Source organism: Stigmatopora argus, chromosome 5, assembly GCF_051989625.1.
Source record: "Stigmatopora argus isolate UIUO_Sarg chromosome 5, RoL_Sarg_1.0, whole genome shotgun sequence".
NCBI lineage: Eukaryota > Metazoa > Chordata > Actinopteri > Syngnathiformes > Syngnathidae > Stigmatopora > Stigmatopora argus.
Genome location: NC_135391.1, coordinates 21099212 through 21118452, shown reverse-complemented (window position 1 = coordinate 21118452; position 19241 = coordinate 21099212). Strand labels below are relative to the sequence as shown.

General features: G+C 42.4%; 1 protein-coding gene across 6 annotated transcripts in view; it reads left to right on the top strand.

The window, feature by feature from the left end:
• The first annotated feature begins 6903 nt into the window (after nt 1–6903).
• Nucleotides 6904–19241, top strand: part of c5 (complement component 5) — a 182521-nt gene continuing 170183 nt past the window's right edge. For 2 of the 6 annotated variants that reach the window (XM_077599920.1, XM_077599917.1), the window contains exon 1: nt 6908–7125. In XM_077599920.1, coding sequence (XP_077456046.1) covers nt 7055–7125 — 71 coding nt within the window. In that variant the 5' untranslated portion in view covers nt 6908–7054. Of the gene's footprint in view, nt 7126–19241 lie in introns of all 6 variants that reach the window. The other 4 variants (XM_077599921.1, XM_077599916.1, XR_013300197.1 and 1 more) reach the window with 3 other exon arrangements.

Genomic DNA, 19241 nt, shown 5'->3' with positions numbered 1-19241 from the left:
ATCTACAGTGCCAAATTGAAAAAGGAACTGCTTCGCATCAAAATCCATCCTGAGCTAGTTGCAGCACTACACTACACTGAATGATAGTTTAAAAATTATGACTACCTCAGCACTATTTGCCCAACCTTCTCCGGCCTACTGCACATGTAGTCTGCACCACCATTGACCAAACTGCTGCTGTGATGACAGATCTTAATGCTCCCGGACGAGCCCCCACTTTGTTACGACTCCCCCTGATGGTAAGATATACCAGGGAGTCGCAACTACCACAGCAGAAAGATTCAGTCAATGACGAGCCAGACACACATTGCAAGTAGCCGTCAATGATGATTTATTAACAACAAAGTCCACCAAAACCTGGACTACGGGACAACATAGGGGAAGCAAAATATACTAAAGTGGCACCCTCAAATAAAAACGGTAAAAAAACCACCCTCCCAGACAGTTGTTTGAATGTACACCCACAAAAATACAGGAAATAAGGCCTAAGGGTGCCACTGTCAGAACTGATGTAATAAAAGTCTAGACAGGGAAATGAACTACATGTATAAATGCAACAAACTATATGTATGCCCCAGGGTGTCTAAACTTATCTCAAGTCCCCCTATGCAGCCCAAAATAATTAACTTTATCAACATAAATACTCAATACAACTGAGTAGCGTACTTACAATACCAGGTGAAGCTGGGGCAAACAAAACTTACTTAACTCTAGGCAATAAGTGCTATCTCAAGAAAGTAAGGACTCCACTGCCTCAGCATCTACAATCACAGGCAGTCAAGGGAGTCCAGGGAGTCAAGGAAGCCAAGGGAACCAAGGGCTGATCTGAAAAATAAGAAGGGTTTAAATAAGGACAGGAAGTGGATCTTGATTGGAGGAGGGATGATTGGGAAGTAGTCACAGCTGTGTTGGCCTGGGCAAGGCTTTGCCACAGGGGTGGAGCCACAGACAACACACCCTGCTATAGTGTGTACCCAGGCTGACAGCCGTAACAGGTCCTGAGTTCAAATCCAGGTCACGTCCACCTGTGTGGAGTTTACATGTTCTCCTGCGTGGGTTTCCTCTGGGTACTTAAGATCTGACATTGACCGCAGCAAATTGAATTGAGATGCCTTGTATTGGGTGGGTTGAGACAATATTTCATTTGGTCTCAGAGGTGGACTGAGCAAAATAATTGATCATTCCAATGCTTGTGACAAGCGGGTGTCCTCTGTCCCACCCCATAATTGGTTTTAAGCAGTGGTGGACCGTCAGGGCCTGCAAGGCCTTCTCTGCTGGCCTAAAAAATATCGGAATCAAAGACTGATGTTAATTATGTTTTGTCCATGAATACTTATTAAATAATTCGAAATTGTCTGTCAGCTTCCTTTCATTGCTTTCCCCCTGGTTGTGCTGCTTCCAGATGTGTGTTTTCATATTTAAGCATCTAACCAATCACATTTCAGCTATTATTTGTTGCCAGGGTCAGAAATCTGCCTTGAGGCCTTCACAATCAGTCCTGCAGGCTCTGCTGCATAAAACAAGCGTCAATAAAACTGTTGCTTTAACCAATCATATTTTGAGTTGGTGACACCAATGCCTTCTCGCAGACGAAGGGATATGTCATTGCCTTCTCATAGGCGTAGGGATACGTCATCGCTTTCACCAACTATGATTGGCTAGTGATAGAGTGTACTAGCCAGAGATACCAAACTTTATCTGGAGCGAGCTGCACAAGCAAATATATTGTTGTGTTGATTTAATAGAGGTTTTGTCAACCCGCAATGGCTTAAGGAGGAGCAGAAATTGCTTTGTTTGCAGATTTACTGTCAAAGCCATTTTCAAGACGGAGTTTTCAAGAAAAATGCTGGACATCATTCCGAAAGGTCGGACAACTCCGAAGCAGGCAAGGCTGTCACAACCAGGAACAAACATTTTCAACACTAAATCGAATAAAAACGTATGCCAGAAATACGACAGGACAGACTCGACTTTCAGCATTAGCTTCGATGGCGATAGAAAAGAAGGAGAAAAGAAAGGAGGATGGATATTGCGTACAGATAAAAAGGATATTTGTTGAGTAAAATATGGCTATATTCCTAAATAATATTTTATTCCTTTTTTTAATATGTTGCAGGTGTAGCTGCCATAGAGGTTTTATAGCCATAAAATAGTTTTTGAGGGTTGCATTGATTCAGACATAGCTGAAGGCGTCGGTAGGAAATTCACGCCCGTCTTTGGGCTTAATGTTATTGAACACATCCTGGCACAGACTGAAGTGCATCAACAGTACCTTGCTGTGAGGAGGGCTTTCCCAAGTGTTGGATTTATTATGGAATGTTTCTATGTGTTGTAAGCATTTTTAATAAGTAATAAGGCTATAAATTAATTCATGATTTACTTCTGACCACGGACACTTTTTCCCCCCATCGACGCTCAAGGCCCCACAGCTCGAGGACACATTGTTTTCAGGACTGTGCGCTTTTCGGCAAAACACAACCTGTGTTTGGACGGGACTCTGGCAGCAGATGGCGATAATCGCATTATTGTTTGAAAATACGGCTGCTTTGTTTACCTTATAATGCTGCTTAGTTTACCTTATAATGAAAATATTATGCAATTCCTTACACCGTTGTTTGGGTGTCGGTTCAAACTTTTATGCTTACTTCTGCAATTCTTACACAGTTGTTTTTCTAACCTTCTAGGGTGTTATTCTACTGTCTAAAACAACTGTTTTGATTACATAATGATGTTCTCTGTTTGTCGCGATTAAATACAATGATTCAGTTACTGCCCAGGCAGAATGCCTTGTGGACTAGACGACGTCACAAGTGTACCTCCTTGCAAGATGTAACCAGTTATGTTGAAAGATGTCTTCCAGTTTTGATTAAATACTACTAATAATGATTTAAAAGGTTTTAATCATTATTCCAACATTTGGTCCTTCGAGTAGCCGGGGTCAACACACCGATAAGGAATCCAGACGCTGCGGTTCAATATCTGGAGTTACCGTGCACGGCGAGAATCCCTTTTCCAGGCTGGATTATTTTTCAGCAGCGCCTGGATTCTGGTCGGTTGAAGACTATCAATTTTTTGGAAGCATCTATTGACATTTCTCGTGAGTCCGCATGTGATATCTGCATATTGTTGACGGGTTCCAAATGCGCGAAGGGCGTCACACGCGATGGCCTTATTTTGAGAAATAAGGCTCGCGTCCTGGGGATGGCGATTTTTAAAACCCTGTGAATACTAGTCACTGGCGGTAAGACACGTGTGTGGTCTATAAAATGTGGTGGTCGACGTTGTTTTGGTTGTTAAAGCCTAAGGAGAAACAGGAGGAAAAAGAAAAAAAGGTACTACGAGGTTACACACGAATCCACTCCAAAATGGGTGGCTCAAACATTAAAGCGGCTATTGACAACGCTCCAAAGATGCGCCTGCCGTGTAAAGATTGGAAATGTGTTGAAAATCAGAGCGCTTTTAGAATTAGACATCTAAACTTATTGATAAAATAAATATGGTTTTGCTAGCTTAATATGCATAAGATATTGATACTACGGGATAATGTACGTACTAAATGTATGGAAAGTAATATATGTATAATATATGAATGGAGATACAAGCGACACAGCTTGTTCCACAGATACAAATTATTGCTTCTGATGACGAGGCGGGGAAAGGCAAAACGCGCTGTTTTGTAAATGATAGCGGTCCTCGGCTGGTTGATAGGAGCGAGGTGATGGGCTGTTTTGTTCTACTAACAAGACAGGCCTGCTCAAAATGATTTGAATGGGGAATTTGAACATGAGGATGTTGAGCTAAATTTAATGGAAACACTGGCATTTGATTTGGTTAAACCAGAGATCAATTTTTTTGTGAATGGAATTAAATTCAGTCTCAAATTAAAGACACTTATACAAAAGTAATTAAAATGCATACATCTGTAATATTATCCAGAATAACACCAACAGATACTTGGAATGTACTGATGTCGAGACGACATTTGTTTTGTGGGGGAGAGTGTGACATGTTGAAGTGTTTAATTTACACCCCATTAACGATCGCATGTTGGGGATGTGCAACTAGTTTTGACTGGATGTATATCGGTATTCAATTATTGATGCCTTGATGCGCGTACCTCGACCAGCACGGAAGATCTTCCTCATATCAGTAAAGTTGGATTGAGGAAGCAACAACGAATCACTATTGTGATTATTTCTCCCTGTGTTTCAAGGTATGCTGTTTGTTGTAGAGGCCTGTTGAGTTTTTGGTTTGCAATATACACTGTTTGGCGTGTGAGAGAGAAGGTAATGTTTAGTAATGTTTATCTACTTTTGAAGTGTGTGCGTGATTGTGCGAGTCCCGGGTCATGGATATGTATGTAACATTCATTACGCTACCTTCGGCCGCCATTACCCTGTATAGTGTCTATGACGGTTATAGCAAGGAATTTATGTTTTTGATACAGTGGTACCTCAACACACGAGTGCACCGACATGCGAGCAATTTGAGATACGAGTAAAATTTTGAGCAAATATTTATCTTGAGATACAAGACAAATTTTGATATACGAGCAGACCTTCGACGCAAGATGCTGCTCATAAAAACATCATGGGCACTGTCTCTCTCCCCGCAACTCCCTCGTGCAATGTTTCTGGTTGCAACTCCCTCTTTGTAATGTCTCTGCGAGCACTGGTTTCATTTTTTCATTGTTTTTTTCCCCGTTAGTCAATGCGAATGGCATATATACTACTTCTCGTTGGCAAGTGGTCGTGCGTTATCCTATTGTGAGGACATTTGTGTGCATCATTTGGGGAATATTTTGAAGGAAATACAAAATCAAATAACCCTCGATATTGACTGAAAGTCAGTGTGGAGGCGGGGCAAAAAGAGCCAACCCGGGAGAAGAAAGGTATCAAAATGTCTCCCCCCTCTCTGCCTGTCTCTTTCTCTCCCCCTTTCGAAATCCGTATAATTTTAGTACTATTAAACACATTTTTGTAATATTAAACCACCAGTTATGTGTTACTTTGTTAATAGATGGCGAATTAGAATAAATAAAACATTTTTTACAATCCAATATCCTGTTTTTGGTGTTTTTTCAGAGGGTTGGAACGATTTAATTTGTTTTTAGTTCATTTCAATGGGAAACGTTCGTTTGAGTTACGAGAATATCGACATACAACCGCAGTCCCGGAACGAATGAAGTTCGTATCTCGAGGTACCACTGTATTTCATTGTTTACCTTGTCGAATAGTTTAGAATGACTTCTCGAATTTGTATAAAGAAAAGATAACACATTGTTATGACCGTATACTGAACGGGTGTAATTGTACATTATGTTTTGTGTTCTAACGTGTTGCTATAATATATATACGGGTGTAATTGTATATGTTTTTGTTCTAACACGTTGATAATAAGATATCAATAAAGTTGGATTGAGGAAGCAACAACAAATCATTATTTTGATTATTTCTCCGTGTTTCAAGCGTGAATACAGGATGCAACACACACATCTTCTTTCAAGTGCACTACAAGTCTCAACTGAGAGCATGTCCTTCCCAACCGCCCTGTGTGTTGGTCACATTACCACTCTTTCATGTCCTGACGTCATTTCCAAACAATTGCATTCAACGGTTTGCATTATGAGAAATATAGAACAAAAGGAACAAAATACACAAATAACTCAAAACAGTTTATGAACACAATACACAAAAATATCAATGGAACTCATAAATTGGCACACCCTCAAAGGGGCAGGTACACACTCATTTGAACATAAAAATTTTCGTAACCTGAAAATGTTGTACCTAGAGGCATTCGTAAATCGAGGTATGACTGTATCTGTTCTCTTGACTGCTTTCAAAAAAGGGAAAACAATCTCAGTCTCCATCTGTTTAGTGTATAATTTCCACTTCTGTAATAAGTCGCCCATCTAAATCAAAATCTGACTGTTAATGACCCAGGCAAAGTCTATCGTTTGTATGGGACAATGCAAAAAAAAATTGTAAAGAGAAATTTTATCACTTTCAAGTTCAGTAAATTTTTCAAACGTCACAATCACAAATTTGAAATTAACTAATAATATTGATTCAGATAGCTGATGCTAGAGTTTTGGTTGAATGGTCTAATATCAATTCTCAGTTTTGAATATATTTTCTAATACCAATTATAATAAATAAATATAACTTTACATTTGTAATTGAGCAAATAACTTGAATACATTTTCACACTTTATTGAGGCTTTAAAGGGCTCTTTCCTTTTCTTTTGTGAATCTAATCACAGCGGCTAGGGTTCTTATTTAACTAAAACATGGAGTTCAAACGAGCACAGGCTTTTAAAACTTGTGACCTTGGTGTCTACAAATTGATTAAAATTAACTCTCTAATTATCCACCTTTGTCCGTAAGGTTATTTAGCGACAATGGCGTTTATATTTTAATATCTTGATGTAGCTGTTTTAGTTTCCGGTCCAACCAACGGCAGCAGACTATGATTCTGTTTTTGTTTTGAGATTGGAATGTAAAAACTATGTTGGCCAGTCATAGTGCAACATTTACCTCTAGACTTCTGTCTATTTTACCAATATTATTTTAATCTACACAATCTACACGTTCTAGTTCTTTAACTTCAATTTTGCTTAAATGTTCAAACATAGTTTAATACAAGAGTACGTGGGTGCAGTACTTCATGGATTTTTCAGAGTGATAAAACGACCACATTCGGGAAATTTTACTCAAGCTAATTTAGGATTTTTTAATAAATACCCCCACCCCCTCAATCTCTCGTAACAGATAGGTTGCAGCTAATGGACTAAAGATTAATATACACTCATCAGAATCAATATGTTGCGCAATGCCAGAAAACACAAGTTGTCAAATTCACCTTTGGACTCATACACCCACTTGAAAATACACACATAAATGAACGGAGTATTTGTGCTTTTGTGTGTGTATGTGTTAGAATGCAAACGTGGCACTTGAGTAACCCAATTTTTACCTTGTCTTCTAACTTAACGGCGACTTGAAAGATTTTGGAGCATCAATGTAATTTGTGCGTGTGATCTGTGTCCAGCATGAATGTGTGTGTACTTTTGTTGTATGTGTCCTGCGTCTGTTGGACGGGGGGCTCTCAGCAGGCCACAACGTGAGTTGATTTTATGCTTATCTAATTCATCATGTAACTTGTGGGAAGATTTTTTTTCATTTTTGGAACATATTTCAGTGCGTCAATCAATAGCTGGGCTCACATTTAAAGAATCATATCAAGGGATACTTTATTGAATTTGAAAGATTGAACTTCATTGAGCCAAGACCAATACAGTAACAACTTGACATATGAGAAAATTGAAATACGAGGAACATTCCAAACAAATTTTTGCCTTGAGATACAAGCATACAAGACAGTTCCCGATGCGGCCGCCAAGTAGTATGTTAGAGGTTGCTTATGAGAACAGCATTGCTCTGTCTTTCTCACCCCATCTGCCTCACGTAAAGATATCTACGACCACCGGCCAAACAGGTTGCATTTTTTGCATTAATCAGTGCAAAATTAAGGGGAAAAACAACGAGTCCAAAGCAAGCCAATGAAAACCATCATTTCCAAGCTGCACAGTGACATTCATAAGATGGAGAGCCTTCATTTAATATGGTTAAAAGATAAACAGTTAGCGGGAGATAGCGGACCGAGTCGATAATCTGCGAAAAAGCCAGTGGCATCTACATGGACTTGAAAGCAAAGTAAGCATCTAAAAAAGATACCTGCTGAACCCCTCAAAGCGAGTCGTGTCTGGTTCGATAATTTAAAAAAATGAACTGGATTAAATGAACACAGTTCTGAGGCATGGAGCAGCAGCAAGTTCCGACTAAACCAGCAGTGGAAAACATTAACACCTTTGCTTCGGTTATAGCAAAACAAAGTTACACCCATGAAAGTGTGTGTGTATCGTAAGTTCATTGAAGTTAAATTTAAAGTGTATGTTATTGTTACGAGTGTGTTTCTTTCTCTCTCTCCCTCTCCCGCTCCCTCCAAACTAAGAATAAAACGTGAGTTAATCGCAAAATGCAAAGGACAACAATCATATAAAGTAGACAATAAAATAGTAAAAGATAGAATAGTTATCCCCAAGGAATGGAGACATCCCCCTCCTAAATCAAAGGGACTAGGTGATATTGTCCCATGGCCTCACTCCCATCCAATGTTCCCTCTAAGATGCGCGCGTGCGCAATTGCGCACTACTCTCGTCTTCTCTGCGCAGCAGCAATCATTTGGCGCGCAGTATTTTTTATTTTTTTTTACCCCTTTCCCCATGATGGCGCCGTTTAAGCGGCAGCCAGTGGCAGTAGCTCTGTCCACTCTTATGTTTTTCGTGTTTTACAGCATGTTTTACATGAAAAATTAGAGGGAACATTGACATGCGCCTGCTTGTGGCAGGTGTGATACTGGTGTGCCCATAGCGAGCAATGATGATGTCGTGACCGGATGATTCGCCTAAAGACGTTTCGCCGACGGACGTTTGACAGACGGACAGGTCGCCGAATGAACGTTCGTTCAAACAGTGTTTAATGATTAAATACAAATACTAGTATTTGTTAGTTTAATGATTAAATACAAATACTAGAATTTGTTAGTTTAATGATTAAATACAAATACTAGTATTTGTTAGTTTAATGATTAAATACAAATACTAGTATTTGTATTTAATCATTAAACGCTATTTTCAGCTGGATTTGGCCGAATTTGAGAGCATTTTCAGCCGTTTGGCAAATGGACGTATATGGACGTTTTTTTGCCTCCATCGCGACATAATCGCGACATTTTACCGAGGAATTCACTTCCCTGGGCTCGGTTCTAATGTCCAAAGAGCTCCAGTATTTGTATTTAATCATTAAATGCTGTTTTAAGATGATTTGACCCGATTGCTGTCATTTCACGGCTTGGTTCTGCTACATCTGCCCGCCCAAGAGTGCTTATTCCCGGGCTGCCATGCCCGCCCAAGAGTGCTTATTCCCGGGCTGCCATGCCCGCCCAAGAGTGCTTATTCCCGGGCTGCCATTGATGGTAGACTAATGAATTGAGAGTGATGAGCGGCAAAGGGAAATGAATCATTGATTTTTACTATAATTTGGACAACGCCGGCGGCGGGCCGGATTAAAAATCCTAACGGGCCGTATATGGCCCGCGGGCCGAGGTTGAAAAACTCGTACACACACGATCCGGGGGCGGGGTGAGCTGTTTTTGGCTGGATTTGACCGAATTTGAGAGCATTTTGAGCCGTTTGGCGAATGGACGTACATAGACGTTTTTTTTGCCTCCATCGCGACATTTTACCATGGAATTCACTTCCCTGGGCTCGGTTCTAATGTCCAAAGAGCTACAGTATTTGTATTTAATCATTAAATGCTGTTTTAAGATGATTTGACCCGATTGCTGTCATTTTACGGCTCGGTTCTGCTACATCTGCCCGCCCAAGAGTGCTTATTCCCGGGCTGCCATGCCCGCCCAAGAGTGCTTATTCCCGGGCTGCCATGCCCACCCAAGAGTGCTTATTCCCGGGCTGCCATTGATGGTAGACTAATAAATTGAGAGTGATGAGCGGCAAAGGGAAATGAATCATTGATTTTTACTATAATTTGGACAACGCCGGCAGCGGGCCGGATTAAAAATCCTAACGGGCCGTATATGGCCTGCGGGCCGAGGTTGAAAAACTTGTACACACACGATCCGGGGGCGGGGTGAGCGTGCGAATCCCGTTTCTGTGAAACCTCCGTTCGGCGGAAAGTCCATTCGGCGACCTGCCCGTCTGTCAAACGTCCGTCGGCGAAACGTCTTTAGGCGAATCATCCGAGTACCGATGATGTCGCTCACACTGGTACTCATTGCGCTCAGGGAGGTTGTCTTTCTGCCCATACCAACGAAAAATTAGAGGGAACATTGGTCCTATCAAATGCATTTCGCGCAAAAAGGACAAGGCTTTTGAGGCATGGCAAAATACAACAACCCAACAAAACAAGCACAGCAAGAACTGCTAGGACATTGGCCCAAAGGGTTACAAAAAGGCCTCCTACAAGGCCATTTACCTAAAAATAGATCCAGCATCGTGTGGAAGAGATTCCTTCCATGCTGGACAAGGACTTCAATTTTACAGACAGTGTGATAACTTTGCACTTTATATAACTGTAAATATTTCCATAACAGCAATAGACGGCGGGGCCAACTTTCACACATGTGTAGCTCTTTATTGCAACACTCAGACGAACTCCAAACATGTCAACATCCGGGTCACGCTGTATTACACAATGGCCCCTAGGTGGCGGTGGTTAAACACACCTGTATCGGACTTCAAACATAATACAGACACCTGCCACCTCCAGAAGTTCTCTGACGACACCGCTATTGTTGGACGAGTGACGGACAGGAACGACCTGGAGTACAGGGGAGTCATCACAGCCTTTGTTGACTGGTGTAGGCAAAACCACCTCTACATCAACACCAGTAAGACAAAGGAAATGGTCATCGATTTTCGGAGGAATCCTCAACAGACCACTCAGGTAAACATCCAGGGTACAGACATTGAAATCGTGGAGAATTTTAAGTACCTGGGTGTTCACCTCAACAACAAACTAGATTGGTCCACAAACATAGATGCCCTGTACAAAAGGGGCCAGAGCCGCCTCTACCTACTGAGGAGTCTACGGTCCTTTGGAGTGTGCAGGACACTGCTGAGGACTTTCTACGACACTGTGGTGGCATCTACAGTGTTTTATGCAGTGCTCTGTTGGGGATGCGGGAGCACGGAGAGGGACAGGAACATGCTGAATAAGCTGGTCAGGAGGGCCAGCTCTGTTCTGGGCTGTCCTTTGGACTCTGTGGAGGAAGTGGGAGAGCGGAGGATGCTGACCAGGATGATGTCCATCATGGACAGCACCTCCCACCCCCTGCATGAGTCCGTGGAGTCCCTCCGAAGCTCCTTTAGCAATAGACTGCGGCACCCTCATTGCAGGAAGGAGCGCTTGCGCAGATCCTTCCTCCCATCAGCTGTCAGGCTCTTTAACAAAAAATGGCTGAGTGTTAAGACCTACCATATGCATGCATGTACATTTATGTGTATATATATGTATGTATGTATGTATATATATGCTAAGCAACACGCTTATTTATTTATATATTTATTCATGTATTTATTTCTTGACCAATACGGATACGGGATGAATAAAGTTATCCAATCCAATCCAATAACCTGATGCATCTAACAGTTATAGTATCAATATACTACACTCCTCCCCTTTAACTATGAAGTTCCTATTAAGAATTAACACTCAACTTTAAAATGATCTTGCCTCATTAATTTTTTTTATAACTTTACTTCTCAAATTGTAACTTAATTATTACTGCTAACACAACCATTAGACCCAATATTTCAGTCTTTGACATTCCAATCTCAGGAACTCTTTTTCACATTTTTGTATGAACAGGAACTCTTTTATTTTAGGAACAACGTTCCTCACAACTGACCGATCACAATTTCAGTCGCTTAGGAGGTGCTCTATCTCTACCTGCGCCCAAGCACCTCTGGGGAACTGACTGCTCGGTTGTCAGGTGTAACTGTCTTGTCACAGGCCACTGAGCCTGGTGAAGGTGTTACACGTGTCTCTTCAGGTGAGCACGGGCTACCACCTACTGCTCCAGGTGTGCCTTTCCCCCCACATCTGCGTGAACCACCACAGGGTAGTTGTTTGTGATGTCCAGCTGCTCATCCGGAAACTCCAATGTCTCTGGTCTGGACGGTTGGTTGTACAGCAGATGATCAATGTGGATTGAGCGTCGGCTCACTCCATTCCACACTAGGTAGGTGAATGGTCCTAGTCTCTTTTCCACTGTTCCTTTTGTCCACCTCTCCTTTCCTCCACGGGAATTCCGGATCAGGACTGAGTCACCCTCAGACAGACATCTCAGCTTGGAGGCGGTTTTATCATGATAGTGTTTCTGCTTCCGTTGTTTTGCTTCCACCACTCGAGCGAGATCTGGTTTCAGTAAGATTAAACTGGTCCTGATTTTACGTTTGAGAAACAGTTCAGCTGGTTCACAACCTGTAAGACTGTGCGGTGTATTCCTGTATGACATCAGGAAGTTAGCTAGCCTGTGCTGCATTGTTATTGTGACATTTTGTTTTTTTTCCTCGAGCACTTGTTTCAGTAGTGATGTGATGGAATAATGATTAATATCCCAGAATAAATCCAACATGATGCTTCCACTGTCTGAACTGCTCGCTCTGCAGCTCCATTGGAAGCCATTGGATGGTAAGCTGATACCAAAGTCTGTTTTGTTCCGTTGCTCAGCAGGAATGTCTTGTACTCCTGCGAAGTGAATTGAGGACCGTTGTCAGAAACAATCTCCTCAGGAAGACCGTAAGAAGAAAAGATGTTCCGCAACACCTCAATCATTTTTGCTGCTGTGGTTGTTGCCATGGCGATGACCTCAAGCCATTTTGAATGACTGTCCACTAATACTAAAAAGTGGTGTTGGTCTTTCTCTGCAAAGTCAATATGTATTCGCTGCCAAACTCTAGTTGGCTACTGCCAGCAGTGTAGAGGTGCTGCTGCTGGTAGTTTCCTCACACTCTGACAGGCCTCACATTGTTGTACGGTATGTTCTATTTCACTGTCCAGCTGCAGCCACCACATGTAGCTCCTGGCCAAGGCCTTCATCCTGTATCCTCCAGGGTGTCCTTGGTGAAGATCATGCAGTGGTCGCTCTCGGTGTGCTGGTGGAATGATAACTCGAATTCCACACAATATGCAACCTTGTTCCACAGACAGTTCATTTTTCCTGAAAAAGTATGGTTTCAGTATCTCGTCCTTGTTATGACTTGGCCATCCAGACCGAGTCAGCTCCAGTACTTTGCATAGGACTGGGTCCTTGAGAGTGATCTGTGCAATTTCTGTAGCCTGTACGGGAAGCTCATCCACTACTGAGAAATAGAAGATGCTGTTTTCCTCTGCTGTATTATCCTTTTCCTTCCCAGGCAGTCTAGATAACGCATGTGCGTTGGCATTTTCTGCTGACATTCTGTACTCTATACTGTAGTCATAAGCCATCAGTCTCAGCGCCCGGCGCTGCATTCGCAGAGTAGCTAAAGTGGGGATTTCAGACTTGGGTCCCAAAATGGCAAGAAGGGGCTTGTGGTCAGTTATTAAACTGAACTTGCGTCCATATAAATATTTATGAAATTTGGTCACGCCAAAAATTATGGCCAAAGCCTTTTTCTCTATCTGACTGTATTTGCTTTCTGCCTCTGTCAATGTACGCGACGCAAATGCGGTCCGTTTCTCATCCCCATTTTCCATAATGTGAGACATGACCGCCCCTATTCCATAAGGGGATGCATCTGAACCTAATCTCAGGGGTTTCTTGATGTCATAATGAACTACTACTGAGTTTTTTACTAACTGTTCTTTTGCATCTTTGAATGCTGCTGCACATTTAGGAGTCCATTTCCACTCAACTTCCTTCTTTAGTAGTTGATGTAGCGGCTGCAGCACCGTCAACAGGTCTTTCATGAACCGACCATAATCGTTTAATAGTCCTAGAAAAGACCGTAGCTCTGTGACGTTTTTAGGCTGAGGTGCATTAACGATGGCTGCAACTTTTGTCTCAGTGGGGTGCAGTCCCTCATTATCTATCAGATGCCCCAGGTATTCTACGTTCTCCTGCATGAAGTCACATTTTGCTCTTTTCACTCTCACCCCGTAGCTCTCCAGGCGGCTCAGTACCTCCTCCAGATTCCTCAGGTGCTCAGCTCTTGTTTTCCCTGTGACCAATATGTCGTCCAAAAACTGGTCACCTGCTCCAAGCCTTGGAGGATCTGGTCCATTACATTCTGAAACATAGAAGTAGCACTGGACACTCCGTATGAAAGTCTATGGTACAAATACACTTCTTTGTGAGTATTTATTGTCAAATACTTTTCTGAGTCTTTTTCTAACTCCAGCTGTTGGTAAGCATGTGACAAGTCTAACTTGCTGAAAAGAGTGCCCCCAGCTAGGGTGGCAAAGAGGTCTTCAACGTTTGGTAGTGGATAGGTCTCTTCCACACTCTGATTTACTGTGACTTTATAGTCTCCGCAGAGACGAATCGACTTGTCTGCTTTGGGTACCACTACTATTGGCTCGGCCCACTGACTATGTTCTTTCTTTGAGATAATGCCAGCTTTTTTAGGCGATTTAACTCATTCTCAACTGCATTTTTTAATGCATAAGGCACTGGTCTTGCCTTCCTGAAGACCGGTTTGGTATTTGGCTTTACTGTAATGTTGGCCTTAAAATCACGAATAATAAAAAATAAAAAATAAAATCAGACTTAGGCTTGTCATCATCATTGACTAGACAAAAGCCTAATTGTCATCATACCCAGCTGCGTATGAAGAAATTGAAAGTGCTTCTCCACAAAGTGCGCTTTTCCCAGGCAAGAGCCCAACCAAGTGATAGTTTCAGACTTGCTGGCACTCTGCCGTGATGGATACATCGCATCGCCTCCCGAGCGCAACCAACTCCCGGCGACTGCGAAAAGGTTTGCCTCACCGATGCCAACAAAGAATAAAATGGATCACTTACCTCCCACTGTCTGCTTACTTACCTTCAGTCAGCCAGCAGGAGGCAGATCACCAACCAACGTCCTTCATGTTTCCTCACCCCGAAGTTGTTACACAGAGGGGATTGTGTGTCGTGCTACTTCAAATTCAGAGTCCTGATAGCTGTGGGAAAGAAGATGTCCTTAAGCCTCTTTGTCCGTGCTCTGTGAGACCGGTAGCACCTGCCAGAGGGAAGCAGCTGGAACAGGTTGTGACCAGGGTGGTCCGAGTCCCCAACGATGTTCCCGGCTCTGCTGAGGTAACGAGGGCTGGCAATATCTTCCAGTGAGGGCAGAGAGCAGCCGACGATCCCCTGGACAGTGTTAATCACTCTCTGCATGGCCTTTTTGTCTGCTGCCGTGCTTCCAGCGTACCACACTGTGATGCCGTATGCCAGGATGCTCTCCACAGTGGCTTTATAGAAAGTTACCAGAAGCTTAGTGTCCAAGTTCTTCCTCCTGAGTACCCTCAGGAAATGGAGTCGTTTCTGGGCCTTCTTCACTACTGCCGTGGTGTTTGTGGACCAGGAGAGCTTGTCCGTGACGTGGACCCCCAGGATTTTAAAGGACTGGACCCTGTCTTCACGAACTCCGTTTATGAGGAGTGGGGCCAGATCTGTGCTCTGTTTGCGGAAGTCCAGGAATAGTGCCTAGCTCCTCAGAAAACACTGCTTTGTGTCTCTGCAACACTGCCTCCACATCTGCGTTGTTACAGCCCATTGCTGGTATAACTGAGAAGATGCTTGCCCAGTCTAGTTTGAAGTTTGTGAGCCAGTCACGGCCAAGGAGGGGTGGTCTGTCACCTTTTACGATCACTAGTGGTAGATCACCACTCTGGTTTCCATATTTTACCTTGATAGTCACTTGTCCCATCAAGGGAATGTTCTCTCCGGAAAAGGTTGACAGCTGCACTTTACTTACTTTCAATGGCAGATGAGAGAGATGCTTCTTATACACTTTTTCAGAAACAAGTGTTACAGCAGCTCCTGTGTTGAGTTGCATCTCGAGAGGAGTTCCTTCTAATTTGACCTGTACTGTCATTTCCCTCTTCCAATTTCCGACAGTATGTGTGGGATACACGGCATTCAAGTGATATGACCCAAACAGTTCAACATCAACATTTCCTGTTGTCTCATTTTTATTTTCCTTTACATACTGTGTGTCTTGCCCATTTTTAGTTTTACACATCCTTGCTATGTGTCCTACTTTTGAACACTTGTGGCATGCCTCTGTTTTATAATGGCATAATCGAGCTTCGTGGTTGCTACCGCCACATCGGTAACAGGGTTGGTGATTTTCTCTTGTGGTTTTACTTTTCCAATCGCTGGTGGCTGGTTGGTATTTCCACGCTTGTTGTCTTCTTGTCAATCCTATTTACTGTGGCAGGTCCTTTCATTTTACTGGCGAACTCCAATGTATTCTTTGCTGCCATTTCCATCGATAACGACAGTTCGCATGTTTTTTTAAATGTCAGATCTTGCTTCGTGAGTAATCTTCTTTGATTAGCTTCCACTCTCAATGCACAAATGAATCTGTCTCTCATTGCTTCATCTAAATCAGGGGTCTCAAACCGGTCCTCAAAGGGCCGCAGCGGGTGCAGGTTTTCATTCCAACCCAACAAGCGGACACCTTTTGCAAGTGTAATCAGTTGATTGCAGCCAGGTGCTACTTATTTTAGAAGACCCTGATTGGTTAAAATGTCGACACTGGATCGGTTGAAACAAAAACCAGGACCCACTGTGGCCCTTTGCGGAATGGTTTGAGACACCTGATCTAAATGGAAACCAAATTCACAGTGGGTTGATAACTGCTTTAACGCCACAACATAATCTGACACAGACTTGTTTTCTTTCTGATTCCTTTTTTGAAATTTGAATCGCTCCACGATCACCAGCAGTTTCGGTTTGTAATGTGATTATAATTTTTTTGCTTAGCACATCATACGAGAGGCTACTTGGCTTATCTGGTATGCAGAGGTTTTTTAACAGTCGTAGGCTTCTGCACCTATCACAGACAGGAAAACGTTGGCTCGTTTACCTTCCTCCACTTCGTTTACGATCATCCATTGCTCAAACCTCTCCAAGTAGGACTCGAAGTCTTCTTGACCTTCCTTGTATTCGCCGAGATTTCCGATGAAACTGGCCATGATGCACCGTCGACGTTAGCTTAGCAACTCTTGCTAATACTAGTTTGCAAAGTCCCGTTACCTCCTTGTAATGCCTTAATTTCCGCGTTCTGAAACGGGGAATCCCTACCGGTTTGAAAGGGATCCCATCCTTGTCGCCACTGTGATAACTTTGCACTTTATATAACTGTTAATATATCCATAACAGCAATAGACGGTGGAGCCAACTTTCACACGTGTGTAGCTCTTTATTGCAACACTCAGACGAACTCCAAACATGTCAACATCCGGGTCATGCTGTATTACCCAATGGCCACTAGGTGGGGGTGGTTAAACACACTTTTACAACCTGATACAACTAACAGTTATAGTATCAATATACTACACATAGCATGCAAGCCTTTCATGGCTCTGGTGACCATCCCATCTGGAGCTGAGTTTTTAGGAATGATGGTGCAACAATGACCCTTGATACGAGAACAGGCCCCTCCTTCCTCACCCAAAATGGCATCAAGTACTAATCTATTTTCAATGACAATAATTGAGGTTGCAGACAATTGCTCGTGAACCCCTGCAGCCAATTGAGAGGTAAAATTATTTGATCTTTGAATTTGCTAATGATGGTAATTAATGAAATCATTTTTATTAGGCATAAGCCATATAAAAATGCCCTAAAACCCAGCCGCAATTTGACTCCAAGCCTTATACTCATCCGGGACACCTATAAGTACTCTGATGGCGTCGAGGTAGGTTGGGTTGTCTTCGCTCGCCCAGGCGCCACTACTCACATAGAAGCCACCTATAACACGCTGGGACTGACACAAACTGGCCCCCAGTCCTGATTCCAGGTAAAGTCACCCATCACACATTAAAAGTGGTAATGGAATGGCTAAATCAAGCTAGAATTAAGGTTTTCGAATGGCCTACCCAAAGTCCTGATTTAAACCCCATTGAGAACTTGTGGACAATGCTGAAGAAACAAGTCTATGTCAGGAAGCCATCAAATTTAACTGAACTGCACCAATTCTTTCAAGAGGAGTGGTCAAAGATTCAACCAGAAGCTTGCCAGAAGCTTTTGGATGGCTACCAAAAGCACTTAATTGAAGTAAAAATGGTCAAGAGACATGTTACCAAATATTAGCACTGCTGTATGTATATTTTTGACCCAGCAGATTTTATCACTTTTTTTCTCTTCACCTATAATAAAGTCATAAAAGAACCAAACTTCATGAATGTTTTTTTGTGACAAAGAAGTATCTGTTCCAATCACTCTATCAGAGAAAAATCTGAGTTGTAGAAATAACTGGAAACTCAAGAGAGCCATGACATTATGTTCTTCATAAGTGTATGTAAACTTTTGACCACAACTGTATATGGTCCCACCATTGGCAAGCACCCTCCAGGTTATCTCTGGTCATCAACTGATATGCACAGGTCGACTCTAACTTATTATCAACAGTAACATTTTCTTGGAATACAGGATTAACTACCTAGTTCAAATTACTTATAGTACCACACTTTTAACGCTTGAATGAAGGGCATCCGCCGTCCTTCACAATCGCGTCTGACATCTGAGCACAGTACAGTGAGAACGTGACGCACATCTGCTCTCCTTTGTCATCATTTTGGCAATGTCTGATATCTTTAAGGCCAGCCTGACCCTGGCTCATGAGCACATGTTGCTATCTGCCATAATAGGTGTTATCTAGACTGACGGGTGCCTCAATATTCCACAATAGTCCCCCCTTTTGTAGTTTGTAGTTGCCCTTATTACACAATACCTACTGCAATAATCTCACAGATTTCCAGCGTCTAATTTTAGTACTATTAAACATAACAACTAGTTATTTTTTACTCTGTTAATAGATGGTTAATTAGAACAAATAAAAAAGTTTTTCCATTCCAATATCCTGTTTTTGGTGTTTTTTCAGAGGGTTGATACAATTTAATTTGTTTTTAATTCATTTCTATGGGAAACGCTGATTTGAGATACGAGTAAATCGACATACGAGCTCAGTCCCGGAACGCATTAAGCTCAAGTCTCAAGGTACCACTGTAGTCATAAGTCGACTTAGTAAAGAGCGTAATCAAGGGATAAGACAAAACCCACACAATGTCAAAGTAGTAGCAAAAATGGCAACAGAGATCACAACAGAGAGGGCCGAATCTTCATACTTGTCAAAGGTCTTATCCCACCAGTTTGCCCAGGCGATATTATGCAGGCCTTCAATGGTTCTGGTTAGGGACCCATTGGGTGACATGTTGTTGGGTATAAAGGTGCAACATTGATCTCCAAACATTGCCCATCCGCCCACTTGTTGCGCCAGAAGCATATCATCCGCTATGGAAAGCCATGAGACTGGTGGCTCCGAGTTGTTCCTTTTTTTGCAAAAAATCCCTGTTCAGTATAATTTCCAAGTTTTTGTACATTGTAACGAAGGTAGTTTATCTCATCCCATCTCATTTTCTGAACCGCTTTATCTTCACTAGGGTCGCGGGGGGTGCTGGA